This window comes from Oryctolagus cuniculus, chromosome 5 (assembly GCF_964237555.1).
Source record: "Oryctolagus cuniculus chromosome 5, mOryCun1.1, whole genome shotgun sequence".
NCBI classification, from domain to species: Eukaryota; Metazoa; Chordata; class Mammalia; order Lagomorpha; family Leporidae; genus Oryctolagus; species Oryctolagus cuniculus.
Genome location: NC_091436.1, coordinates 108,925,562 through 108,937,743, shown reverse-complemented (window position 1 = coordinate 108,937,743; position 12,182 = coordinate 108,925,562). Strand labels below are relative to the sequence as shown.

Genomic DNA, 12,182 nt, shown 5'->3' with positions numbered 1-12,182 from the left:
ACATCATATATAAGAGTGTTAATTGTTAAATCAACAACAGGAAGCACTGGGCACTTACTCCTCATGTAGGATCTCTATCTTTAATGAGTTGTACTATGAGAATTAACTGTAAAGCTTGTTTTCAAATAGTACTTTATACTTTGTGTGTGTGTATGTATGTGTGTGTATGCAAGTTGTTGAAATCTTTACTTAGTATAGAGTTGGTCTTCTGTACATAAAGTTAATTAAAATTAATCTTAATGAAGAATGGAATAGGAGAGTGAGTAGGAGGTAGAATAGGAGTGGGAGTGGTAGGGTGGTTATGGGGGGAAGAACCACTATATTCCTAAAGCTGTGCCTATGAAATTTGTTTTCATTAAATAAAAGCTTTCTTAAAAAAAACCAAATACTCTAAGGGGAGAGGAGAGTGGACTCTTATATATATTTCTGCTTTACTTTCTAAAGAAGAAACTCTAAATTCATGGATATAAAAATGAATTAAGTTTTGCCTTACCTTGTTCACAGTATATTCCAGTGGTTCCTAGAGGACAGTAACAGGTGTATCCATGAGGCAAGGAAACACACGTTGCTCCTTTGCTACAGTGGTGTGGAGGGTCATGTTCAGGATCACAGGTGGAAACTGCCTGCGTGCAGAAAGTTCCTTTCCACCCAGTGGGACACTTGCAACTGTAGATGGAGAGAAAGAAGCAGGATTTGAGTGTCTGAGCAGAGATAGATATACAAGTATGTATCACCCTGGTGTTAATTTGGCAGTTTTAACTGAGGTCCAAAGATATCAAAGTAAGTTGTGATTCCAACTACTTTGATCTAAATTGTCAAAGAAGATAGTTAATAATTGATTATGTGATTACCAGGCTGCATATCAAGGATTTAGAGTGTTTCAACGTGGAAATTGAGAGAATTTGAGGAGAACTACTTCTTTGGACAAAGCTATATTATAGTCCCTCTCCCTGTTGTCACAAATGGCCAAGGGGGAAGACTTCTCATGGAGTTTCTGCCTCCCAAAGTCAAGCCTAGATAAAACGGATTCTGCAGAAGCATGTAAAACACTTGATACGCTTTCCCTGACATTGGTGAACACACAGGCCTAGTTTCTGGAGCTGAAGCAAGAATGCCAAACCCACCAGAGGAGAGTCAAATGTGGGTGAATTTCAGGCAAGGGATTTGATATTCATAGTTAACAGAACATCAGCCTGAGGATGTAAAATGGATGATGTTTAAAAGGAGACTTATTAATTAGCCTGAAGAGACCTCACATTTAAGGACGAGGGAGCCAGTTTATGTCTGGGCTAAGGGGTAATGAGGTGAATTTAACCAGAAGACAGATCTTGTCTGGTTTCAGAGAGTGGTGTTGGGAGGGGCCCAGCAGGGGAGTCTTTGGTGCAACCCCAAAAGATAGGGTTGCCAGATAAAACTCAGGGAGCTTAGATTTAAATGTCAAATAAACAATGTAGTGTAAGTATGTCCCATACAGTATTAGAATTAACATTTAGTATACTAAATATTATTGATCTCAAGTTCAAATTTATCTGGAGACTGTATTTTCCCTCTTGTCTCTCTTCCCCTCCTCCTCTCTCCCCTCCTTCCTTCTTTTCTCTCTCCCTCTTCTTTCCCTCCTACCTTCCCCCCTCTTCCTTCTTTCCTTTTCCCCTTCCTTTCTTGCATCTCTGAATCTGGTAATCCTGCACTAAAAGGCTCATAAGAGAAAGGATAAGCTATGAATTCCCACCAAAAAGCACTAAACCATCTGAAGATGCTGCCAGTCAAGGAAGCACATTCAAGGATGAGGAGTAGGGTGTTGGGTCAGAGCACACTGGAGAAGGACAGCAGCAGACTGCACTTGCTGCCCAGACTTGCCATTCATGCTGCTGTGGGGGTGGGAAACGTCTGGCCTGCAAAGTCACTTGGTCTGGTCCCACCAAGGCAAACACAGGTGGGACTTGAAAATCAATAAGCCTATACAGGCTAATTTTTAAGTTGATAACTTTGATGACCTGTGAATGATGTAATAGATATCCAATGGCTCTTAGCAGAAAAAATTTCCCGACCCCTGCAAGACACTGGCTGGGACTCATACAGCAATCTTGGAAGAGTGGAATGTTGATGGTTCATTGAAGCATACTCTTTTAATTAATGAATTGACAGTGTATTTGACAACTAAAGTGCCTATTCATCAGGTAGAAAAAGAAAATTCAGCTGGCTTCCCCACATTTTAACCCAGAACCAGTAAAAGGTTGAGTCTTTTTAGCAGGTTCAAAAAAGAGAGAGTAGGAAACAAATTTACTTTGTGAATACACCTGAGCCCTGGGTCACATTTGTCTTCTATTAATTCATTACAATGCTCTTTGCTTATTGGAAAACTGCAGACATAGATGATATTAGAAGCATAGCTGAGGTTGTTGAAAAGCATAACCAACATGTAATTTCTAATACAAGCAAGTCAAGATAAGGAAGGGAGAAAATGGAAATATCTTTAGTTTTGCGTTTTCATCAAGGCTGCAATAATTCTCAAACTCTAGGAATTAATGACAGCTCATGTAGTCACCTCCAGGTGGATCAAGCTGTATGCCACACATTATATGCCATATAGAGGAAAGGTGAGGACGATGACAAGGAAATTCTAACACAGAAATGCTTCACATAGTGTTTCATATCCTTTTATTTTAAAGGCCACTTATTGGAAAACACACTATGCATGATACATATTTCTACATTTCTAAGATTGTTTATAAACAAATGTCTTTGAACACAACACACAAAGAAACACTATTATCAGGACCTTGAAGGACACCTGTGCCTGGTAAACTCCTGCTCTCTCATCCAGAGAGCTGACCACTGTCTTGAAATAATCATTCCTTTGATTTTCTAGATAGTTTTAGTTTTGCCTGTTTTTAATACTCTTATGCATATAACATAATATTGTATGAGTATATAATCTTTTTATTCCAGATAACATTTTTGGGATTCATGCATATATGTATGTATATAGCAATTGTCCACTGTTCATTCATTACCATTGCCATCTAATTTGATGAACAGAAATGGATAATTTTTATATAGTTGAAATTTTAATGTTTTCTTTTATGGATTGCAGTTTTTGGTGGCTTATTTATGAAAAAATTTCCAGTTCCAAGGTCAAAAAATATTATTTTAATCTCCTAAAATGATAACTTTTACCTTTTACCTTCAAGTCTTAGTATATCTGGATTTTTTTTTTGTATGTGTTTGATATGGGGTAAACATCCAATTACATTTTTCCACATGACAAATCAACAGTCCTAACACTCTCTATTGAATTGTTCATACTTGGCCCCAATGAGTCATGTCCATTCAGCAGGGTCCAGCATCACTCTACTTTGTTCCATTCATTAATTGGTATTTGTGCCAACACCAAATTCTTCATTTCTAGTATGGTAATAAGTCTTTATATCTAGGATGGCAAGTTTTCCTACTTTGTTTTTCTGTTGAAGGGTATCTTGTCTATTTTCAATCTTTTGCTCTCTCATGTATTTTGAACTAGCTCCAAGTTCGGGGGTTCCAAACAGCTCCTCTCTTGGCTAGTTACAGGATGCTAGTGCCAGGTGGTCAGGGAGACAGAAACATACCCCTTATTTTACCTCTAGGTTGGCAGGTACATTGTCCCTGACTGGGCTCTAAGCCAGAATCATGCCAGGCTGTTCTCACAGTTTTTTTGCTGGTGGCTTGGGCTGAGAGTTGTGCCCTATTAGATTCCCCATCTCAGGCAGTTCTTAGCCTTAAATTAGGTCCACTACAACCTGCATAGATCTCAGTAAGTTTATTCAGTCTCCAGGTTTCAGAAGGACCTAGGACAAAGGCCAACTCTAATACTTACTTTCTATTGTCTTGGAGACTCTTGCTTTTACTTCATTTGAGCTCTGCATTGTTTTCACATGGATACATATATCATCCTACCTTTCATAACTGTACCAATTTACAGTCTCATTTTAAGTGTAAAAAAGTGCTCCTAAAATAATAGACTTATATATGATTGAAAAAATGCAACATTTTTATGGGCTTTTTGTTTTTCATTGACCTAATAATTAATTAGCATAAAAATGATTAAGTGTGACTATACAATATCAAGAACCACTCATTTCAGATTTTTCTTATTTTGCAGTCTAATTTATGACTCACCAAAATTTATTTTTTGATAAATATATATTAATGTCTATAGTGTACATAGTACAGTGTTATATCATGTAGGCTGGGTGGAAGATGTGTGAGGAGTGAGCTTTTATTCCTGCTAAAAAGAGGTGTGCTGGGATAAAAGACTGCTAGACTGCATGTGCTGAGGAGCTGAGGGAATGGCTCAGAGAGGCAGTGCTGGAATATAGAAACCAGTGTGGTGAATAACTGAGTAGATGAGCACATGATAAATGTGACAAATACATGTTCAGCAACACATTATTATATTTGATTCGAGGAGGAATTTAAAATGAGAATTTTTATTTATTAGGAACTTACAGGTAGAGAAGCTAAGTGTATATATAAAAGTAAACATATAAAGTCTTGGAATATTACTAGTGTGTCGCTCCCCCTCTTCGTGGAGGAACGACACAGGACCCTGCGCTGTTCTTTCGTCTGCTCGGCCCTCCCCGGGTTTGCTGCTGGTTCTTCCTGGGTTGGCTACCGTCCCTTCCACCTCCGTGGAAGGGCGGTTCCCCCTGCCACATTCCCCACTTCCGCGGGGGAGCGGCACACCACCAGCCGGCTCTCTCGGGGGCTGCACAGGTGTTCCCTCTTAGATGTTCCCCCTAGATGTTCCTGGTGCATGCCGTCTCTCTCCTCCTTTATAGTCCTCCTCCGCCAATCCCAACTCGGCTGCCCACACGCCGAGTACGCTGCTCTCCAATCAGGAGCAAGTCCTACAGTTTATTGGTTGAACTGGAGGCAGCTGGGTAGAAGCTGTTTTCTCCTCTCCCAGCGCCATATTGTAGGAGAGCAGATGCATAGAATAAGTCTTAATTCCAGTAACTTAGTCTAGTCCGAGCTGCTCCCCACAGAGGAGAGCAGATGCATAGAATAAGTCTTAATTCCAGTAACTTAGTCTAGTCCGAGCTGCTCCCCACAGATCCCCCTTTCTTTTTATTTTTGGCGTTGATACGCACCTGTCTTCGGTGTCCCGCGGCACACACTCTGCTCTACTTGCTAGAGTTGCCACAGGCTCTTACAAGTCCTATCAGGCAAACCGAATCCAAGCCTTCTCATTGCCTTATTGTGGGGGAGACTTATTGGTGTTGGTTCGTGCCTATCTTCGGTGACCTGCAGCTCATACTCTGGTCGAGCTGCTTGCTGGCGCTTACCGCCTTAATCAGGCAGACCGAATCCAAGCCTCCTAATTGTTGTATTGTGGGGAAACCTTACTGATGTTAATTCGTGCCTGTCTTCGGTGACCTGCGGCGCACAAGCTGCTAGCCGCCCAGGTGCTCATCGCCTCACTTAATCAGGCAGACCGAATCCAAGCTCTCACATTGCAGTGTTGTAGGGAGGCCTTTCTATTTCTCTATTTCTCTATCTCCGGGCATTCCTATTTCTCCCATTTTACTTCTGTCTGCCAACATTCCCATTTCTCTCATTTTACTTCTAAACTTTTGTTTCTCTTATCCTTGCGGCTTCCCGGCGCCCGCCCCGAGACTGCTTCTCGGCGGCTTCCCGGCTCTGAGCCGCTTCAGCCCGCACTTCTCTGATCTGCGCGGCTTCCCGGCTTTGCGCGGCTTCCCGGCGCCTCGCCCCGCGGCAGCTTCACGGCTCTGCGCGGCTTCCCGGCGCCTCGCCCCGCCGGCGGGTTCCCGGCTCTGCGCGCACGCTCCGCGGTCTCCACGCACTTCGCGCCCGCACCACGGCCTCGCGCCATCCCCGCGTTCCCTATTTATTCACGCCCCGTGCTCTCTGCACGCGGCGGCTTCCGCGAATGTTTCCGCCACCACCGGCATTCAGTCCAAGTTCCCCGGACTAACCTGGCGAATCCTGGCGGCCCACGTCTCTGCCTCTGGTTCCAGATCTTCGCCTCTTGCTCCCCGGGGTGACTTGAAGAATTCCAAGATGGCTTGGCCTGCACTCGCGGCTTCATCCTCCCTAACATTTTTCTCTACCCGGTATGTTTCCCCAAGCTTTCTTCCAACGATATTCCTCCCTCATTTCTCCTGGCCTCTCCCCACAGTCCGCGTCCGAGTCTGTTTGTTCTAGCTTTCACTTTCGCTTTCGCCCTTAGAGATTTCTCCCAGCTTCCCCCCGTAGTCCGTATCCGAGTCTATGCCTAGGCTTTCAATAGCTTCTTCCGGCTCCTTTTTCGTCCGGCTTTTCCCTAGGCTGTTTGCTAGTTTCTCTCTCCGATATTTTCCCTAATTCTTCCCGTTTCTTCCCTCTTAAGTTTGCTATCCGACCTAGGTTCCCTAATCCGAGTCACGGCACCATTATGTCGCTCCCCCTCTTCATGGAGGAACGACACTAAACCCTGCCTAGGCTTCATATCCGAGTCACGGCACCATTATGTCGCTCCCCCTCTTCGTGGAGGAACGACACAGGACCCTGCGCTGTTCTTTCGTCTGCTCGGCCCTCCCCGGGTTTGCTGCTGGTTCTTCCTGGGTTGGCTACCGTCCCTTCCACCTCCGTGGAAGGGCGGTTCCCCCTGCCACATTCCCCACTTCCGCGGGGGAGCGGCACACCACCAGCTGGCTCTCTCGGGGGCTGCACAGGTGTTCCCTCTTAGATGTTCCCCCTAGATGTTCCTGGTGCATGCCGTCTCTCTCCTCCTTTATAGTCCTCCTCCGCCAATCCCAACTCGGCTGCCCACACGCCGAGTACGCTGCTCTCCAATCAGGAGCAAGTCCTACAGTTTATTGGTTGAACTGGAGGCAGCTGGGTAGAAGCTGTTTTCTCCTCTCCCAGCGCCATATTGTAGGAGAGCAGATGCATAGAATAAGTCTTAATTCCAGTAACTTAGTCTAGTCCGAGCTGCTCCCCACAGAGGAGAGCAGATGCATAGAATAAGTCTTAATTCCAGTAACTTAGTCTAGTCCGAGCTGCTCCCCACACTAGTGCATTAAATAAGACGTTTAGATGGGTCATGATGGAAGAAAATTTGGAGGGTTCCAAGATGGCAGAATAGGGAGAGAGCTTAATGCTATAGTCCAGGGGAAGAGAGTTAAAAAAGAAAAAAAAGTAGAGAGAGTGCAGTCTCAGGGAGGAGTTAGGGCTCAATAAATAAATCTTTTTTTTTTTTTTTAAAAAAAAAGAAACCCATACATGACATGAAAGAAAATTTTTCGAACTATGAAGAGGGGTCTGTGCTGTGGCTCACTTGGTTAATCCTCCGCCTGTGGTGTTGGCATCCCATATGGGCGCCAGGTTCTGGTCCCGGTTGCTCCTTTTCCAGTCCAGCTCTCTGCTGTGGCCCGGGAGGGCAGTGGAGGATGGCCCAAGTGCTTGGGCCCCTGCCCCGACATGGGAGACCAGGAGGAGGCACCTGGCTCCTGGCTTCAGATTGGTGCAGCACTGGCTGTGGCAGCCATTTTGGGAGTGAACCAACAGAAGGAAGACCTTTTTCTCTGTCTCTCTCTCTCACTGTCTATAACTCTGTCAAATAAGTTAAAAAAAAGAAAAATTTTCCTATAAAATTGAGATTTTTAAAGAGAAATCAAAAGGAAATATTGGAAATGAAGAATTCAATAGAATGATAGAACATTAACAACAGACTCAGTGAGGCAGAAGAAAGAATATACAAGTTAGAAGACAAATCTCTGAAAATTTTACAGTCAGACCAAAAAAAATTAGAAAACTAAAAAAAACAGTGTTGGAGATTTATGGGATACTGTCAAACAACCCAACATACAGATTTTAGGAGTTCCTGGAGACGTGGAAAGAGAGAATGGATTAGAAGTCCTTTCTGTGAAATAATTACAGAGAACTTTCCTAATTTGGAGAAAGTAAAGGATGTCTAAGTACAGGAAGCACATAGAACTCCTAACAGAAATAACCAGAAAAATGTCTTCACCATGACACACTGTAGTCCAATTCTCCACAGTAAAACATGAAGAAAACATTCTAAAATGTACATGAGAGAAATGCCAGATTACTTGCCGAGGACCTTCAATTAGACTCACAGCTGACTTCTCATCAGAAACCCTACAGGCTAGGAGAGAGAGAATGGCAAGATATACTCGAAGTTTAAAGAGAAAAAAAAAAACTGTCAACCCAGAATACTGTACCATCAAAGCTCTCATTTATGAATGAAGGTGAAATCAATACTTTCCATAACAAACAGAAATTGAAAGAATTCATCACCACCTCTCTAGCCTTACAAAAGATGCTTAAGGATGGGCTACACACAGAAACATAGAAACACGGCCATCACTACAGAAGAAGGTGAAGTCAGAAAAATCTCCCAGTAAAAGAACAAAGGAAATCCAAAGTAAACAATAGGAATATTTATGGAAAAATGGTAAGGCCAAATTGTTACTTATCAATAGTCATTTTGAATGTAAATGGCCTCAACTCTCCAATTAGAAAATACGGATTGGCTGAATGGGTTAAAAAACAACACCCATTTATTTGCTGCCTGCAAGAAATACATCTCACCAAGAAAGATGCACACAGATTGAAAGTGAAAGGATGGAAAAAGACATTTCATTCTAACAGAAACCACAAAAAGCTGGTGTTGACATCCTATCAGACAAAATAGACTTTAACACAAAATCTGCTCAAAGAGACAAAGAAGGGGACTATGTAATGAGCAAGGGATCAATTCAACAGAAAGATGTGACTATAATAAACATATATGGCCGGCACCGCGGCTCACTAGGCTAATCCTCCGCCTTGCGGTGCCGGCACACCGGGTTCTAGTCCTGGTCAGGGTGCCAGATTCTGTCTCGGTTGCCCCTCTTCCAGGCCAGCTCTCTGCTGTGGCCCGGGAAGGCAGTGGAGGATGGCCCAAGTCCTTGGGCCCTGCACCCCATGGGAGACCAGGATAAGTACCTGGCTCCTGCCATTGGATCAGCGCAGTGTGCTGGCTGCAGCGCGCTGGCTGCGGCGGCCATTGGAGGGTGAATCAACGGCAAAGGAAGACCTTTCTCTCTGTCTGTCTCTCTCTCACTGTCCACTCTGCCTGTCAAAAAATAAAAAAAAATATATATGTACTGGATTTCAGATCATCTGGCTATTTAAAAGAAATGTTAAGGCATCTAAAGGGAGACATAGACTCCAATACAATAGTAATGGGGACTTTAATACTCACTTTCAGCAATGGACAGATCAATCAGACAGAAAATCAGCAAGGAGACAACAGTTAATCGACACTATAGACCAAATGGACTTAATGGATATCTACAGAACTTTTCATCATATAGTTGCAGAATACACATTCTTCTCACCAGTGTATGGAACTTTCCCTTGGATAGACCACATGCTAGGCAATAAAAAATGAAATCTTGTCATTTGCAACAAAAGGGATGAAATTGGAAAACATCATATTTAGTGAAATAAGCCAGTTCCAAAAGGACAAATAATATATGCTTTCCTAATCTTTGGTAACTAATAGAGCACCTAAAAGGTAATCTATAGAAATGAAATTGATGCTTTGAGATGCAATGACTTTGAACAGCCCTCGTCTCAACAGTTGAGGAACAGTGTTTTTTTTTTTTTTAATACTCTTTGTTGAACACTTTCCTTAGTATAGTTAATCTTATGTTTATAAAGTTAATTGAAAATAGATGTTAGTAAAAAATAAGAATTGGAAAAGGAGAGGGAGGAGGATGAGGGGTGGGGGTGTGGATGGGAGGGAGGGAATGGTGGGAAGAATTCTTAAGTTGTATTTATGAAATGTATGAAGTTTGTATACCTTAAATAAAAGGTTTCTGGGGAAAAATAGCCACTCCTCAAAAAAAAAAAAAAAAAAAAAGAGAGAGAGAAAGTAAACATATGCATATTGTATCTAAATTAGTAGTTGTACAAAAAGTTGTTTAAAAAAAATTGTATATGGCTCACCACAATGGAGATATACAAAATATAGACTTAATAGGCTATTAATCAAAGTCATATAATGATTTTAATTAGTGTTTAAGGTCACAAAGAGCATAAAATGTTTACCTAAGCACATTTTAAACCAAATATGTTACCAGTTTCACATACAATGTAAAGCAATGGTAAAAATTTTTCATAATTTTCATTAAAGAATTTTAAATTTATCTCTAGAGATGTTACATTTTTATGGTGATTGCACCATCTAGTGGTCCATTTTTATCCTGATGAAAAGTTGAGAATGTAGTTTCCCTTACAGCCAGACTTTGCAATGTGAAATATTTATTTTTTTAAATAAATTTTATTGCATATACTTAAGGTACATTATATGATAAGAAAAACCAGTTATTTTAGTATAAAAATAACAATCCACATTGAGCATATGCTAGAGATGCTATAAATTTATTTGAAAAATAACATCTTAATAACCTTATATAGCGCTCAGAACTTTCAGATCTGAAATAGTTATGTTTAAAGATTTTAAAATTATTTTTCAAATATTATATATATTTTCTTCTATGAGATATTTGTATTAGAATACTTTTGAGGAAACTAGTATTTTTTGTTGTTTTTTAGCTTCTTTGGCACCTGTGAAATGTAAATAATGAGAATTTCAAATATTCATTCACAATTCTCCACCATGGGTATATTCTTCTAACTCTCGTACTTAGTTAATTATTTCTTCCTTTAACCACATTTATACTACTTTTCCCGAGAAGTAGTAAGTTTAGAAAAGTACGTGAGTGAATGTGTACATGTAGTGGGAAAAGTAAAAACAAAACAAGGAGAGGTGGATAATCATTAATCTAAAGAACATTTATTATTTTTACATGCTAAGTTTCTGCCTCTGTGCTTAGCATTGAGATTCATCCACACATAAGTTTCCATTCTTGACCTCATGAACTTGCTGTTTTTATAGGGATAAGAAATATTAAGCAGGGGCCGGTACTGTGGCGTAGTTGGTAAAGCCACTGTCTGCAGTGCTGACATCCCTGACCTGGCTGCTCCACTTCTGATCCAGCTCTCCGCTGTGGCCTGTGAAAGCAGTAGAAGATGGCCCAAGTGCTTGGGCCGCTGCACCCACCTGGGAGACCCTGAAGAAGCTCCTGGCTTCAGATCTGCTCAGCTCTGCCTGTTGTGGCCACTTGAGGAGTGAACTAGTGAATGGAAGACCCCCCCCTCTCTCTTTCCCTTGCTCTGCCTCTGCCTCTCTGTAATTCTGCCTTTCAAATAAATAAATAGATCCTAAAAAACAGAAATATTAAGCAGACACTTTGAATATAATAGGACAAATGCTAAAAAAAAGTACTATGGGAACCTATGGGAAGAACACAGGCAATTTTAGTGAATCTAGGGAAGGTGTTTGAAGTGAGATTTGTCTGCCTGAATGCTTGCAACTGAAGAGCAGGAACAGTGCGATATTATACTAGAGAAGGACACTAGTGCCCAAGGACTTAGAACAATACAAGGCAGTTCAACTTTAATGTGTTAGACATACAGGAATGACATGAGAAACTAGATGGATGCAAAAAGGGCTTGAATCTGGAAATGGCTGTGGGAGCAGAAGGGTTGAAGTTCACTTGACGCATTTTCAAAGCTTTGGTAAGTGTGTTGGTATAGAAGAGGAAAGATGATAGCAATGATGAGCATTTACTGAAGCTTAATATAAGCCTATAAATTAGGCTATCCTAAATAGGAAGGGACTAATATTCTCTGTATTTTATAGAAAGAAACCAAGAAGTCAAGGCTGGTAGTGTCCATGCTTTAGCCATTATCTTATTTCTCAACCTAGTAGATACCTTTGGGTTTTCAGGCTCAAATGACTGAAATAATAATGGTGTCATATTTCTCCATTCAGAAGAAATCAAGGAATCAAATAAGTTGATTGTGACTTTTAGGGATCTGTGATATTAAATGGTGGAAATTATATGAGTGGAACAAGACCATGGAACCAGAGAGAGCTTTGAGAACAGAAATATTTATGTCTTAGAATCTACATTGATTTTTAAAAGATTTTTGTGCTTTCACAGTTTATGCAGATCTCAAAGAATTGGTAGAAAGTATCTGACATGAGTTATAAAAAAAAACAGGGGAGAAAAGATGTTCTCCTTAAACCATAGTGAGAGGGAACTTAAATTAAAGCCATA

General features: G+C 41.3%; 1 protein-coding gene across 1 annotated transcript in view; it reads right to left on the bottom strand.

Moving 5' to 3' along the window:
- EYS (eyes shut homolog) overlaps window positions 1-12,182 on the bottom strand; it is a 1,404,981-nt gene that overhangs the window by 74,686 nt on the left and 1,318,113 nt on the right. Inside the window, exon 30 of the mRNA XM_070074646.1 lies at window positions 494-666. Coding sequence (XP_069930747.1) covers window positions 494-666 — 173 coding nt within the window. The remainder of the gene's footprint in view (window positions 1-493; window positions 667-12,182) is intronic.